General features: G+C 42.3%; 1 protein-coding gene across 4 annotated transcripts in view; it reads right to left on the bottom strand.

The window, feature by feature from the left end:
* Positions 1-15,636, bottom strand: part of WDR19 (WD repeat domain 19) — a 95,269-nt gene that overhangs the window by 10,693 nt on the left and 68,940 nt on the right. Inside the window, exons 32-37 of one of the 4 annotated variants that reach the window (XM_040238030.1) lie at positions 13,103-13,184; positions 11,312-11,462; positions 9,626-9,749; positions 7,833-7,909; positions 7,380-7,504; positions 554-2,337 (exon numbers count right to left, since the gene is read on the bottom strand). In XM_040238030.1, coding sequence (XP_040093964.1) covers positions 7,393-7,504; positions 7,833-7,909; positions 9,626-9,749; positions 11,312-11,462; positions 13,103-13,184 — 546 coding nt within the window. In that variant the 3' untranslated portion in view covers positions 554-2,337; positions 7,380-7,392. Of the gene's footprint in view, positions 1-553; positions 2,338-4,578; positions 4,715-7,379; positions 7,505-7,832; positions 7,910-9,625; positions 9,750-11,311; positions 11,463-13,102; positions 13,185-15,636 lie in introns of those variants that run through there. The other 3 variants (XM_040238029.1, XM_040238031.1, XM_040238032.1) reach the window with 3 other exon arrangements.

The following is a 15,636-nucleotide window of genomic DNA, read 5'->3' as shown; positions in this document are numbered from 1 at the left end:
TACCTGGTGCCATAAAACGTCATTGGCACTTTGGTTTCTACCCTAGGCTTGTAGGTACCTCTGTAGTGCTCAGGATGCTGGTGGCTACCCTGTAAAATCGTATCATCTGATACATTCAGAGTTAGGCTACATGACCTTGTCTCTGCTCAGACTTTGGTACTTTGGTTTTGGATGGCAAGGAAGTATATACTTGCCTGTATAGTATGGGGGGGTACTATACTATGGGGAAGGAACCCTCAGGGCCACCTTGGGGAAGATACTGAATAACGTACATCTCCAGCCGATGTCAAATGATTTAACTTTTGACAGGAATTCTGTACAACATAGTATAATGACTCAGGAAACATAAGCTTATAGTTTCACTCATTCTTTCAAATATTGATTTTACAGATTTTTGTTGTCTTTATTCTAGGACTGATTCTGCTAAATAGCCTTGATTTGTGTAAGCCTCTCACTTTAAACTTTTTAACAGTGTTAACATTTGTGCTGTCTAAACTTCAGTGTTTCAAAGCTACTTTATTTTTCTGTCTTTTAAATACAGGAAAACATTACAAATATTTAATAAGTTTATTTTAAAGGGGATATTTCAAAATATAAAAGATATCAAAAAGCTGAATATTTACAATTATGTTATAGGTTACTATTAACAGTACAGAGCATTCAATATGTAAGACTCAGAAGAGGAAATATACAAAGTATAAAAAATAGCATGTTATATATCACTGTCACTCTACAGAAGTTCAAAGTGGTGACCTGGAGACGTGACCTTATTTTTTCTGTATCCAGAAAGAACCATCCTTAATCTGCTAGGGGCAGAAACACAGCCTCTTGTGGAAAAACGTTGTCTTCTCAGGATCATTATACCTAAAAAGGCCAAAAAAAAAAACCCCCCAAAACCTCATATGCTTTTATAAGGGTTTCAAATAATAAACTGGCATTTAGTAATAAAAAAGCTAAGCATGGTAAAGATATTTTACTCATTTCTGGAATGTGAAGCAGGATCACTACATGTAGGTGAGAAATTTTCAGTCTGTAATTAGTACGGAGTTTCAGTCTTGGCCTTTCAGTTGACTAAAATTGTATGGGCAGGTTGTTGAACCTCGTTATAAAGTGAACATGATGTTGACAACAGCCACCTTACTGAGAAGAATGAGGAAATGCAGAGTTAGTGCTCAGCAACTCAACCCAAAGAGACCCATGCCAAGACACATTACAGTTAAACTGCCAGAAGTTAAAGACAAGGAAAGAATCTTAAAAGCAGCAAAAGATAACTTGTTATGTACAAGGGAACCTCCTCCTTCTCCTCCCCATAAGAATGTCAGCAGATTTTTCAGGAGAAGCTTTGACAACGTCAGGCCATTCTCTTCTAGCCTGTAAAGTGCTGAAAGAATAAAACTGCCTGTCAAGAACAGTTTTTCTGGCAAAGCCATCCTTCAGAACTAAAGGAGAAAGAATTTTCCAGACAAGGAAAAGCTAGAGGTTCATCACCACTAGACTGGCCTTACAGAAATGTTAAAGGGACTTCTTTAAGCTGAAATGCAAGGGCACTATTTAATAATAGGGAGATACATGAAATTGTAAATCTCAATGGTAAAAGTAAATATAAATTCAGACTAATGAAAGGTACTTATAACTAGTGTGAAAGTTAAACGAGTAAAAATAACTAATAATGTTTTATTTTATCCATAAAGTGAATAAACTGTGTATATAAACTATTCTATAGATATCCTTCTCATAATGCAAAGGCTTTATAACTACAGTAATTTGTTAATGATACATAAAGTTCAGTTGCTCGGTCATGTCCAACTTTTTGCGACCCCATGAACAGCAGCATGCCAGGCCTCCCTGTCCATCTCCAACTCCTGGAGTTTACTCAAACCCATGTCCATTGAGTCAGTGATGCCATCCAACCATCTCATCCTCTGTCATCTCCTTCTCCTCCTGCCCTCAATCTTTCCCAGCATCAGGTGGCCAAAGTATTGGAGTTTCAGCTTCAACATCAGTCCTTCCAGTGAACACCCAGGACTGATCTCCTTTAGGATGGACTGGTTGGATCTCCTTGCAGTCCAAGGGACTCTCAAGAGTGAAAGATGTAAACCGTGATGTCAGAAACAATGTGGATAAGGAGAGTAAAAATGCATTTGAACTTAAGTTGTTAAATCAGCTTCAAATAGACTGTTGCATTTTATGGAAGTCTTATGGTATCCACTCCAGTGTTCTTGCCTGGAGAATCCCAGGGACTTAGGAGCCTGGTGGGCTGCCCTCTATGGGGTCGCACAGAGTCGGACACAACTGAAGTGACTTAGCAGCAGCAGCATGATATCTACAAAGCAAAACCTATAGTAGACAAAAGAATCTAAGCATACAACTACAGAAAACTGTCAAATCACAAAAGGAGAGAAAGGAGCAAGAACAAAGGAATAACAGCCAGAAAACAAAATGGTAGTAAGTCTGTATCTATCAGTAACTATTTAACTATAAATTCTCTGATCAAAAGATAATAGATTAAAACCAAGATCCATCTGTAGGCAGCCTACTAGACTCCACTCTTAAGGACACACAGACTGGAATGGAAAAAGATAGGGAAATCAAAAGAAACCTGGAATAGCTATACTTAGACACAATAGACTTGAAAACAAAGACTGTAATAAAGGACAAAGAAGGCCATTATATACTGATAAAGGAAGCAGTCCACAAGAGGATATAACATTTGTAAATATAAAGCAAATATTAACATATCTCAAGGGAGAAGGAGCAATACCATAATGGTAGGGGACTTCACTACCCCACTTTCATCAGTGAATAAATATTCCTTTGACAGAAAATCAGTAAGTAAACATTGGTCTTAAATGATGTGTTTGACCAGATGGACTAAACAAGCATAAGTGGACAGATCACATGTCAGGCCACAAAACAAGTCTTAATAAATTTAGAAGACTGAAATCACATCAAACATCTGACCACAGAAATATGAAACTAGAAATCAGTTCAAGAAAACTGGAAAATTTACAAATATGTAGCAATTAAAACATACTACTCAGCAACCACTGAGGTCACAGAAGAAATCAAGAAAAAAAAAAATCTTGAAAATGGTAATATCATTGACCCTTCATATCTATGGGTTCTGTATTCACAGATCCAACCAATCATGGATCAGAAAAATTCAGGAGAAGTACCAAAAAGTTCCAAAAGGCAAAATGTGAATTGGCCACATGCTGGCAGCTTTTTATATAGCATTTACATTGTATTCAGTTATATAAGTAATCTACGACTGAGCGACTTTACTTTCACTTTTACCTTTCCTGCATTGGAGAAGGAAATGGCAACCCACTCCAGTGTTCTTGCCTGGAGAATCCCAGGGACTTAGGAGCCTGGTGGGCTGCCATCTATGGGGTCGCACAGAGTCGGACACAACTGAAGTGACTTAGCAGCAGCAGCAGAGGTGATTTAAAGTGTATGGGAAGGTGTGCATAGGTTATATGCAAATACTACACCATTGTAAATAAGGGGCTTGAGCATCCGTGGATGCTGGTATCCACTAGGGGTCCTAGAACCAATCCCCCATGAATACTGAGGGACAACTACACAGCAAACCAAATCTTATGGGATGCAACAAAAAAACTTCTGAAAAGAAACTCATAACAATAAATACCTACACATTAAGAAACAAGAATGATCTCAAATAAACAGCCTAACTTTCCACCTTAAGGAGCTAGAAAATTAACAAGCTAAGCCCAAAGTTAGTGGAAGGAAATTTCAGAGCAGAAATAAATGAAATGGAGACTAAAAAGACAATAGAAAAGTTCAATGAAACTAATAGCTGTTTTTTGTTTCTCAAAAGATAATAAACCTTTAGCTAGACTCACCAAGAAAAAAAGGGGACTCAGAAATGAAGGAAGGGATATGATATTCAATAACATGGAAATACAAAAGATTGTAAGAGACTTACATGAAACACTGTAAGGCCAGCAAAATGCACAACTTAGAAGAAATGGATAAATTCCTAGAAACACACAACCTTGTAAGACTGAATCGTGAGGAAATTAAAAAAATAGGCCAATTACTGTAAAGGAGATTGAATCAGTAATAAAAAAAATCTAGGACCAGATAGCTTCACTGGTGAATTCTACCAAGTATTTAAAGAATTACCTTCTCAAACTTTGCCAAACTCATCTGATACCAAAACCAGACAAGGAAACTACAAAAAAGAAAATTACAGGCCAGTGTCTCTGAACATAGTTGCGAAAGCCCTCAACAAAATATATGTGGTGTATATCTTGTGTATATACATATACAAAAGAAGGAAATACTGCTATTTGCAACAACACGGATGGACCTTGAGGGCATTATGCTAAATGAAATAAGAGACAGGTACCTGTACTATCTACTTATGAAAAGTGAAAGTGAAGTTGCTTAGTCGTGTCTGACTCTTTGGGACCCCATGAACTGTAGCCACCAGGCTCCTCTGTCCAAGGGATTTTCCAGGCAAGAATACTGGAGTGGGTTGCCATTTCTTTCTCCAGGGGATCTTCCCAACTCAGGGATTGAACCTGGGTCTCCTGCACTGCAGGCAGACTCTTTACTGTCTGAGCTACCAGGGAATCCCCATCTCACTTATATGTGTAGTTAAAAAAAACCCCACTGAACTCACAGATGCAGAACAGTTTGTTGGTTGCCAGAGGCCCAGGGTGGTGGGTAGGCTGAATGAACGTGGCTGAAAGGTATAAAATTCTGGTTACAAATAAACCCCAGGGATGTAATGTACAGCGTAGTGATTATAAGTTAACAATACTATATATCTGGAAGTTGCTAAGAGAGTAGATATTAAAAGTTCTCAAAAAAACCTGTTAACTGTGTGTAGTGATGGGTGTTAATTACTGTGGTAATCATTTCAACATAAAATCATTATGTTGTATGCCTAAAACTAACACAAGATGATTAATTATACCTCAAAAAGTTGAGATATTAAATACATATTAAGATGCTAAATATGTGATAATATGTAGCAACAGAAAAATAAATGGATCCCAATCATAATTTGAGCAAGCTTTTAAAACAGAATCTGACAAGCTGAATCTAAAATTGTATAGAGAAATGGAAGGAAAAGTAATAGTCATCAAAACAATCTTGGAAAAGATGACAAAGTTGTAGGATACACAATACCTGGCTTTAAGATGTATTATAAAGTCACAGTAATCAAGACAGTGTAGTATAAAAATAGGGGACGTACATACTGAAAACCCAACTGATTTTCAATAAAGGCATGCAAGCAGTTCAAGACTTTTCAACAAATGCTGTTGGAAGAGTAGATATCTACTTGAGGCGGAAAGAAATCTCAATCCCTACCTCACACTGTAAACAAAAATAACTTCAGGATGGATCACAGACCTAACATAGGTGAATATGCGCCTGACTTCCAAGTAGGGAAATATTTTCTTAGACACAGAAAGTCGTAACAATAAGATAAACTGCTAAGATATAGTTCATCAAAATAAAAATCTTCTGCTCATCAGAAGACCACTAAATTATATGTATAACTGAGTCACTTTGCTGTACACCTGAAACTAATACAACATTTTAAATCAACTCAGATAATACATAAATTAAGAAAAAGAATTGGGAAGCCACAGTGGGAGAAAATATCTGCAAAATAAATTTGATGAAGACATCCAGAACATACAAATAAAGAACTTATATAATAAGACAATCATCTGGTAATAATAGGAAAGGAACAGCCTTTTCAACAAATGGTGCTGAGACATCTGGTCATCCACATGCAGAAGAAGGAATCGGGCTCCCTACCTCACATCATACACAAAAATAGATTGAAGTCATAACTATAAGAGCAATAACTATAAAACTCTTAGAAGGAAATGTAACTGTAAAACCTTTGTGATCCAGGATTAAGCAATGGCTTCTTAGACATGACACCAAGCAACCAAAAGAAAAAAAAAAAAAAAAAAAAGATAGATGGGACTTCATCAGAATAAAAACTGAGTACATTAAAGGTTACTATCCAGAACATATCTGCAAACCACATATCTGATAAAGGACTTGTACCTAGAATATATTAAGGATTCTTATAACTCAATGAAAAGATGAAATACCCAGTTAAAAAATGGGCAAATGATTTGAACAGTTCTCTAAAGAAGATATACAAGTGGCCAACAAGCCCATGAAAAGATGCTCAACATTATTATCATTGCTGCTAAGTCGCTTCAGTCGTGTCCAACTCTGTGCGACCCCATAGACGGCAGCCCACCAGGCTCCTCCGTCCCTGGGATTCTCCAGGCAAGAACACTGGAGTGGGTTGCCATTTCCTTCTCCAATGCATCAAAGTGAAAAGTGAAAGTGAAGTCGCTCAGTCGTAGATTACTTATATAACTGAATACAATGTAAATGCTATATAAAAAGCTGCCAGCATGTGGCAAATTCACATTTTGCCTTTTGGAACTTTTTGGTATTATCATTAGGGAAATGCAGATCAAACCACCTACTAGGATGCCTGTAATCAAGAAGGCAGACAACAACAAGTGTTGGTGAGGATGAGGGGAAACTAGAACTCTTTATGCTGCTGGCGGGAATATGAGAGACTGCAGGTGCTGTAGAGAAAGCAGTTTTGGAGTCCAAGGAACAGCGAAAGGCCAGTGGGGCTGCAATAAGTAGAGGAAGAGGCTGGGGCCTCTTTGTGTTCTCACTTGCAATCAAAAGCTCCACCTGCAGACAGGCACCAGCTACACTGGAGGTGGACTGAAAGGCCCTGACCGTGGACTGGGTGCCTGGGGGCATCCAGATTTCCATCCTGATCAGCTGGTAGGCTGGAGCTGCAGTTTACTGAGGGAGTAAAGGAGTGCAAGAACAGGTTTTGTGAAAGCCGAGAAGAGCTTTTGGCAGGGGCTTTTGGCTTCCTAGCTGGAGACTGCATTTCCCCCGCCTCCCCTGCAGTGTGTGTGGCCACATGAATAGGTTCTTCCCAGTGGAGAGTGGAAGGGTTATGTGCTGCTTCTAATGCAACAAAAATGAAACTTGGAAGGAAAAGTGGGAATTTTTCAGGTCTCTGGAAACAAAAATTTTTACAATTACTCTCCTGAGTTACAAAATAAAACAATCTCCATTTTAACAGCTAGCTATAGTTTTAATGAACTGGTTAAAAAGAAACCCATGTGACCTGATAAAATACACTCTGGTTGGAATCCATGATGCTGTTTGGTCAAATAACCTTTGTCACCATGGAGACTGTACAACCTGTATTTTAGTTTTTTAAATCTGACAGGTTCCATGATACACAAAAAGGAACCAACGGCAGAAGACACTGTAACGCTGTGTCTGCCCTGTGGATCCCGTGCCCTGAGAAGGTGCGTGGATGGCCTGGTACTTACTTGTACATGCCGCTCATTGCTCCACTTCTGTCCGCAAGTACTGGGTACAGTCAGAGGTTTTTTTCAGTTGATCCGAGTTTAATCTTTCTGAACACATAGGACATGTGCTTTCAGTGCTTAACATGCTGTTTGGGGAGGGAAAGGCAGAGTAGATTAAATATATAATATTCCTTTACCTTTGCATTATTGTGATATGAAAAACAACTGTTCCTTTCTATGTCTTAGTACACGTTCATTACGCAACTTAAGAATTAGGAACAGTCAGTGTTATGCAGTAGTCCCTTTAAGGAAAATGTTCTCAGAAGTCAGAAGATTCTCCCAAGAAGACAATTTGAGTCTTTAGAGATTTTTAGGAACATGAACAAATAAAGAGACCTCAGTAGAAACTGGCTGAATAAAAGGTCTATTTTTTGAAAATAAGTCTGTATGACTAAGTGAAATGATACAACTTACACCTTGAATTCTGAGTACAGAGCAGGGAAGTCACAATGTGGACACACCGTCCAATCATCCTTCAACATATGTCGACCCTGGAAACAGTACATTGAAGAGTAAAACTCATCTTTGTTCAAATTTCCCCTGTTACTCAATTACAATACATAGTTACAGTTAAAAGTCAAACCTCTAAATCATGATATAATAATAATAATAGGTGGGTAATTGATTAAGAAGAGATGACATCAAAAGGACTAAAGCCAGATTTTATCAAATTTGTGTATAAAAGAATAATCTTCAGTATTGTGACATTACCTAAATTTATTTTCATTTAAAATAAAGCTTAGTCTAGTGATGAACAAACATTTTAATATTTTCTAATAATATGTCTTAGTTTTAAATAGATGAGGACAACAGTGGAAACAGTGGCTGGCTTTATTTTTCTGGGCTTCAAAATCACTGCAGATGGTGATTGCAGCCATGAAATTAAAAGATGCTTACTCCTTGGAAGGAAAGTTATGACCAACCTAGACAGCATATTAAAAAGCAGAGACATTACTTTGTCAACAAACATCCATCTAGTCAGGGCTATGGTTTTTCCAGTGGTCATGTATGGATGTGAGAGTTGGACTATAAAGAAAGCTGAGTGCCCAAGAATTGATGCTTTTGAACTGTCGTGTTGGAGAAGACTCTTGAGAGTCCCTTGGAGATCAGTCCTGGGTATTCATTGGTAGGACTGATTTTGTGTTTTTTTTTACTTTTTGATGTAAACCTCTCTGTGCTTTATTTATTTATTTATTTAATTTATTTTTTTTACTTTACAATTCTGTATTGGTTTTGGCATACATTGACATGAATCCACCACGGGTGTACATGCGTTCCCAAACATGAACCCCCCTCCCACCACCCTCCCCACAACATCTCTCTGGGTCATCCCCGCGTACCAGCCCCAAGCATGCCATATCCTGCATCGGACATAGACTGGCAATTCGATTCTTACATGATATTATACATGTTTCAGTGCCATTCTCCCAAATCATCTCACCCTCTCCCTCTCCCACTGAGTCCAAAAGTCCGCTATACACATCTGTGGGTAGGACTGATTTTGAAGCTGAAACTCTAATACTTTGGCCACCTAATGTGAAGAGCTGACTCATTTGAAAAGACCCTGATGCTGGGTAAGATTGAGGGCAGGAGGAGAGGACTACAGAGGATAAGATTGTTGGATGGCATCACTCACTCAATGGACGTAGGTTTAGGTGGACTCCAGGAATTGGTGATGGACAGGGAGGCCTGGCGTGCTGCAGTTCATGCGGTCGCAAAGAGTTGGACATGACTGAGCGACTGAACTGAACTGAATAATAGGTCTTAATATTAAAGTTTATAATAAAAACCACCACTTAAGTGCTACAGCATGCCAGGTACTGAATTAAGGCTTCATATTCATTCTCTGGTCAACCTGCAGTTCATCTCAATAGATGAGAGATTATGATGGAGGGACCTAGTGAGGTAAAAGGCAAAGCGCACCAGGTTATACAGCCAGTATGTGGCAGAAAGAGGATCTAAGCCCAGGACCATCTGATCTCCAACTCTGGGCTCTCCTGCTCTACAGGGCCTCATACTTACTTAGGTTATTATATGCCTTAAATACAACTTTCAGCTTTGTTGATCATGCAATTATATGCTAAATGTTGCAGGAAATTTGAGAGGTAAGATTATTTCGGAAGCAAATAATGTGTTAACACATCAAGTATTCAAGCGGACTATAGATTATATATATGCAAAGAAAGGGAAATGATAAAGAAACTTACTGTTGCAATGCAATATGGAATGTTATTTTTACACCCAGGACAGAGGAGTTCACACTCCGGGAGGAGAAATTCGCAGAAGGGACATGGGGTTGTGGCCTCTTCTGTCTCAGATGTATCAGGTCTCCTGTGAGGAAGAGTCACGTGAATGCACCTGTTTCTTCATAATCAGGTCCTGAGACTAGAGATACAAGCTAGAGACTGTGGGCCCATGCACAGCCCGAGGAGGAGCAAGAGGAATGAGCATGGCTCAGACCGTAGCATTCCATGGGCCGCCTCTGGTGGGGGGTGGGTAGAGGCCACAGCACAGTGTGTGCAGAAAGCATGGCTGGGTCTGGCTGTATCCTGTCTCCCAGATCACTGGAGCAGTGAGCCTGCTACTTTGCTTTGTGTTCTGAAGTGGTAAAGGCTGTCCAGGGCTGCGCAACACAACTTTCCGTGCCGGCGGCTATGTTCGAATTGCATGCTCACCAATACGGTAGCTAGAAGCCACACACAGCTCTGAGCGCTTGGAATGTGGGTAGTGTGAGAAACTTTAAAATTTTATTCACTTTTCAATGTAAATAGCCATATGTGCCAGTGGCTGCCACAGCAGACCTCACAGCTATAGAGCACTCATGCGTGGGGTGAGATCCAGTGCCTCCTCAAACTGGCACCCAGGCTGGTGTGGCACGAATCTGGGGGTCTGTGCCCCAGCATTTTCTCCCCGCCTCATTTCCCACGCTGGCAGGCATGCTCGGTCCTGATGATCTGGCCTGAAGCTCCTTAGGCTTATTGGGAGTGGTCCATGTAGCCCTATCCAGGTGAGAGCTGTCTGCCGTGGGCCCAGCTAGCAGTCAGTAGTACTTGGTTTCCCTCTGCTGTTATGGGCGCCACCATCGCGCTTGGCCGACGGAGTTCTGGGTCAGCAGGCAGGCACACCTGAGCTCCCTGGCCAAAATGGGACTATCACGCGCCCCAGATGCCATCACTGTGGCCCCAGAATTACCACGTGACTGCAGCTACCTCCTTCTGTGAAGATGAGTGCTACGGTCCCTGAGTTTTCCTGTACAGAGTCAGATCGCTCTCCTGCTTTCTGAAGCGGGCTGTGACTTGGGTGCCTTCAGAGCTACACAGGCTTTGGAAATGAACTCTCTTGGCAGTAGGCTATGTAATCACCAAGTTGCTTACACTGAGAAGCATTCGCTCTTTGTCCTTCTGTGGCCAACAGTGTTTGCTGCCTACCTAACAGCCATCCTGGCCAGCAGAGTTTTGTTTTTACTCAGCAATATGCATCACAGCTGGAAGAAGCCACGCAGCAGAGGACTAGCCAGAAAGAGGTAAACGCAATGTCCTTCCTAACTAACAAGGCAAAAACCTCATCTTTGGATTTCCCTACTTCTTTCTTCCTGCCTTGAACCAGGGGTACATGATGTCAGACAACCACAGCTGTGCAGCTGTGAGGCGGGAACTTTTTTTGTCCTCGGTGACAAGCAGGACAGAGGTACCAGCCTGGGACTGCAACACCTTGTGTATGAGTCAAACAAATCCTGACTTATTTAGGTCGTCGCTGGGTTTCCTGCTCCTGGTAGCTGAGTACACTCCTAACTGCTATCCCCAATCTGTGTTCTTATTCAGTCCACACATTAGTAGCTGTGTTCTGAAAAATATACTTGTGATCAGACAGTAGGAACAGTTGTCCCCACATACCTGACCATCGCCTCGATCTTCTTTTTGTATTTGGCGTCTATCTTGTTGCGGTACTCAGGCCTCATCAGCATGGCTGCAAAACTGAAGGCCGAGTTCTTCAGGCCGGCCCTGTGACACTCGATCACAGTGGATGTCAGGATGGGTACAATGTCTGCAAAGCAAATGGAGGAGCACTGGCATGATGCCAGGATCGCCTCTCTCTCAATCTGCCTTTCCTGGCAAAGAACCTGTGATGGACTGTTTGAGGAGGAAAGGGCACAGCGGTGGAATCGGGTGTCTTTCCCCTGGTGATACTATGTTTTGCTGATAACATGGGGCCCCGCACTCCCTTGAAGTAACCTTTGGCATGTTTCTTTCCTGCCTGGAAGATAAAAGTTCTGCATTTGACAGGACAGCTGATGAATGAGTGGGGAGATTAACAATTTTATGCACTAACCTGACTGCACTTGTTTCTTCCAGACAGATACATAGAAGTCGAATTATTGGCTCAAAGAGCATTACTTAAAAAATACACACACAGACACGTGCGCACACTCAGTGCAAACTGTCAAACCGCTTTCTGGAAAGACAATGTTTGTTCCCACCAGCAGTCAGGAGAGTGCCTGTCTAGCACACCCTTTGCCAACCACATAGTTATTTAGTCTTTTTCATGTAACAAAAATGAACTCATTTAAATAACGGGGTGAATTGTGACCTGTGAGCTAAATCTGGCCCTCTGTTTTTGTATGGTCCATGGGCTTTTACATTTTTAAATGGTTGGAAAAAAATCAAAATAATAATAATTTGTGATGTGAAAGTTATAGGAAGTTCAGATTTTAGTATCTAAAAGAATGAAGTTCTGTTGGAACACAGCTGTGCTTATTTACGTATGGTTCACGCCAAAACAGCAGGGACTGGCCCACAAAGCCCCAAGCCTTCGATATCTGACGCTTTATAGAAAAAATTGACCCTGTCATAGAATGTGACAAAATCTAGTCACTGAAAAATGTTATGACGACATGTCTTAGAATATTGGGACCTCTTTCAGAGGCAGGGACCTACAGTGGTTGAGAACACAGAGTAAGACTTATTAGCTGACTGTATGATTGTGGGCAAGGCAAGTGCCACCTCACTTCTTTAACCCAAGTTTGCTTATCTATAAAGTAGAGAAAATAGGACACGTGTGCAAACTGGAGACCAGTAGCCTGAAAAAGACCTGCCTGAACCTGGGATCTGGGAGCCTGGATTTTGGGAGAGTGCCCAGCATTTCCAGAGCAGAGAATGAATGGTTCCCTGTGCCTGGCCTCTGTACAAACAGTGGGGTTTATACTGAGCACCTGCTTTCTGGGAGCCAAGACTGGGTACCTGCTCATCAGGGGGTACCTATGTGGCCAGACCCCCATGCTCACCCCTGGGCACTGAGTCACGCACACCCCGGTAGACACGCGACGTGTTGCCTGGAGGCGCTGAGAGTGGCCAGTGTGACAGCACAGCGGGGGCTTGGGTGCCGGCACCTGACCCCCAGGCCCTGCCCCTCACCTTTTCCCTTTCCTGGTTTTGCTTCGTATCCTTTCCTCGTAAGAAATCTGAACCTTAGCACTACTCTGCTGAGTTATATGAGTCCTCCTCGTGAATGATCAGACCTGGGGGTGGTCTTGGGAATGCCGGTTACCCCTCTTCACGGGGTGGCTGTGAGGATGAAATGACTCACTACGTGTAGAGAATAAGAGGCTGGCAGAGTTAGCGAGGCTAGATCTTAACCGTGCTACCCTCAGGCAGAAACGGGGACACCTAGCCCCTCTGAGGACTCACGCGATGGGAACTTGCTGATGTTGTTGGCCACCCGGATGAGCAGACGTGCTCCTTTCATGTGATCTCCGTTTTTCACATGGATCTGGAACAAGTGACACATTAGACTCTTAGAGACATTTAACACTAACTCAGTACACTCCAATGAAAAATTTTGTTAAAACCCACTAATTCACCTTTTATTCTCCCAAATAAACAGCTCAGTTGTGATCCTGAACAGGGCGGTCACGAGATTCTTGCAGTCTTACTTTCATGTCACTCACTTGAGGTTTCTCCTTATTTTTCCTTCCGGCAGCTGCTGCCTGGCCTCACGGCCTTGCCAGCCTCACCCTGCTCTACACTCTGCTTTTTACTTTGCTGTAGATTATTCAACATCTTTTACTGGCCTTTGTTGGGGAGCTTGAGTAACAATAACAACTTTACCAACTTGCTGTGAGACCTGAAGTCTGAGTTAGTGAGGCAGGAAGAGAGGGGATGGGCTGTTTCGAGAAGAGGGTGCTACCTGTGAGAGACAAAGGGGCAACAATGGCTGGAGAGCCTGAGGTTAGGTAAGCATGAGTGGGGTGTGTGATGCAAGGAGGTGGTCCTCTTAGGATGACAGGAGGGTGGGGAGTTGGCAGGGCCAGACCACCATGTTGCTGCTGTTGTCCAGGTGAGAGGAGACAGCCCTCAGAGGGTGGGGAGTGGGGATGGAGAGAAGCAGAAAGATGGAGAGTCGGAAGCGGTGCTATTTGGTGAGAAGGTGAAGGGTGAGTACAGAGTAACTCCCAGCTGTAACATCCATCAGGTCTGAGCAGATGGATGATGGTGTAAGTAACTGAGCACTGCAACATAATTAATAAATATTAACTGAACCTGAAGCCGCCTTCCACTGACTCCCTGGGCCTCAGACTGCCCCGCTCAGCCATCCATGTGCAGAGGTCCCAGGCTGTCCTTCAGCCGGAGTTCCTGTCCCAGCTCTGGGAGGAAGCAGCCACCAACGCCAAGTCTCCTCTATTTCCCCTGAAACATGGATGGCTTTCTCCAGCCCTTTGTGTCAAAGATGCCTGTGACACTTTTATATCAGTGCTTACTTGATAAGGTCTAATAGTTTCCCTTTTGAATGCCAGATGCAGTTAAAAATCTTGAATATATCTGGTGCTGGGATAAAGGAGTATAGAGGAGGGGAAAAGTTACATGGGTGCTTTTCAGTGGCGGGGAGGGCGGGGTAGGACGTCTGGTCCGGGGAAAGTGATGGGCCCACTCTTAGAGCCAGAGGAAAAGAAGACTCAAGAGCCATCCCTGTGGCTTTTGGTGGGAGAAAGCCCTGGTCCTGGAGGGCTTCTAACAGGAACCCATAATTTTTGTTCCCATCTTCCACCAACTTGTTTCTGTCCTCCCCTCCGTGCCCAAAGGCTCCATTTTGCTGGATTCTGTGCCTCAGCACATTGGCGCTGCCACTCATGTCTAAGCCTAGAAAGCCCTCCTTCCCCATTTCTAGTCCTTTCTGTACAAGAGCCCTCCTGTGGCTCAGAGGAAATGTACTCCTGGTGGCTGCACGTTGGAATTCTCAGATTTCCCTTACAATAGGAACTGTAGACCTATGGGGGTTTCCCTGGTGGCTCAGACATTAGGTAAAGAATCCACCTGTAATGCTGGAGACTGGGGTTTGATCCCTGGGTTGGGAAGATCCCCTGGAGAAGAGAATGGCAACGCACCTCAGTATTCTTGCCTGGAGAATTCCATGGCCAGAGGAGCCTGGCGGGCTATGGTCCATGGGGTTGCAAAGAGTTGGACGTGACTGAAGCACAGCACAGAAGACGTGTGGGAACTAAACTGGCAGCCACTAGTCGCATGCAGCTACAGTACAAACTAAGATTATAACAATTCAAAATTTAGTTTATCAGCTGCATTACATGTAATTCAAGTGCTCCATAGCCAGGCTAGTGGATATAGGATACATCTATCACTGCAGAAGTTCTATTAGGCAGTGCTGTTATAGGTCATAATTAGTATCTAAGTCATTCATAACATGACTGCTGTAACATAGGAAGCTTCCAAACTGAATACCCTCTTGTGGACTGGCCTGAAAACCAACTTAGCATTAAAATGGGAAGACGTACTTTGACATAAATCAAAATTTGGACAAGTACATAAGTTGGAGCCTACCTGTATTTTTACAAAGATATGTGTGCATATAAAATGTATATATACATACACATAAGTTATATAAACTGTACATAGAAGTATTTCAGGTTTGCATATTCTGTTTTTACTAAAAATCACTAATTAAAAACAGACAACTGGATATAAATATATTCTTAATAAAAAAAAATTGGCTGCTGTTTAGTTGTTATGTCCAACTCTTTTGCGACCCTATGGACCGTAGCCTGCCAGGCTCCTCTGTCCATGGGATTTTCCAGGCAAGAATACTGGAGTGGGTTGCCACTTCCTTCTCCAGAGTATGTTCCTGACCCAGGGATCGAAACCACGTCTCCTGCATTGGCAGGTGGGTTCTTTACCACTGAGCCACTTGGGAGGCGCCCCCAAAATGGTGC

This window comes from Oryx dammah, unplaced genomic scaffold (genome assembly GCF_014754425.2).
Source record: "Oryx dammah isolate SB20612 unplaced genomic scaffold, SCBI_Odam_1.1 HiC_scaffold_3, whole genome shotgun sequence".
Classification (NCBI taxonomy): Eukaryota; Metazoa; Chordata; class Mammalia; order Artiodactyla; family Bovidae; genus Oryx; species Oryx dammah.
Note: the sequence above shows the minus strand (reverse complement) of the source record. Positions and strands in the feature narration are given on the sequence as shown.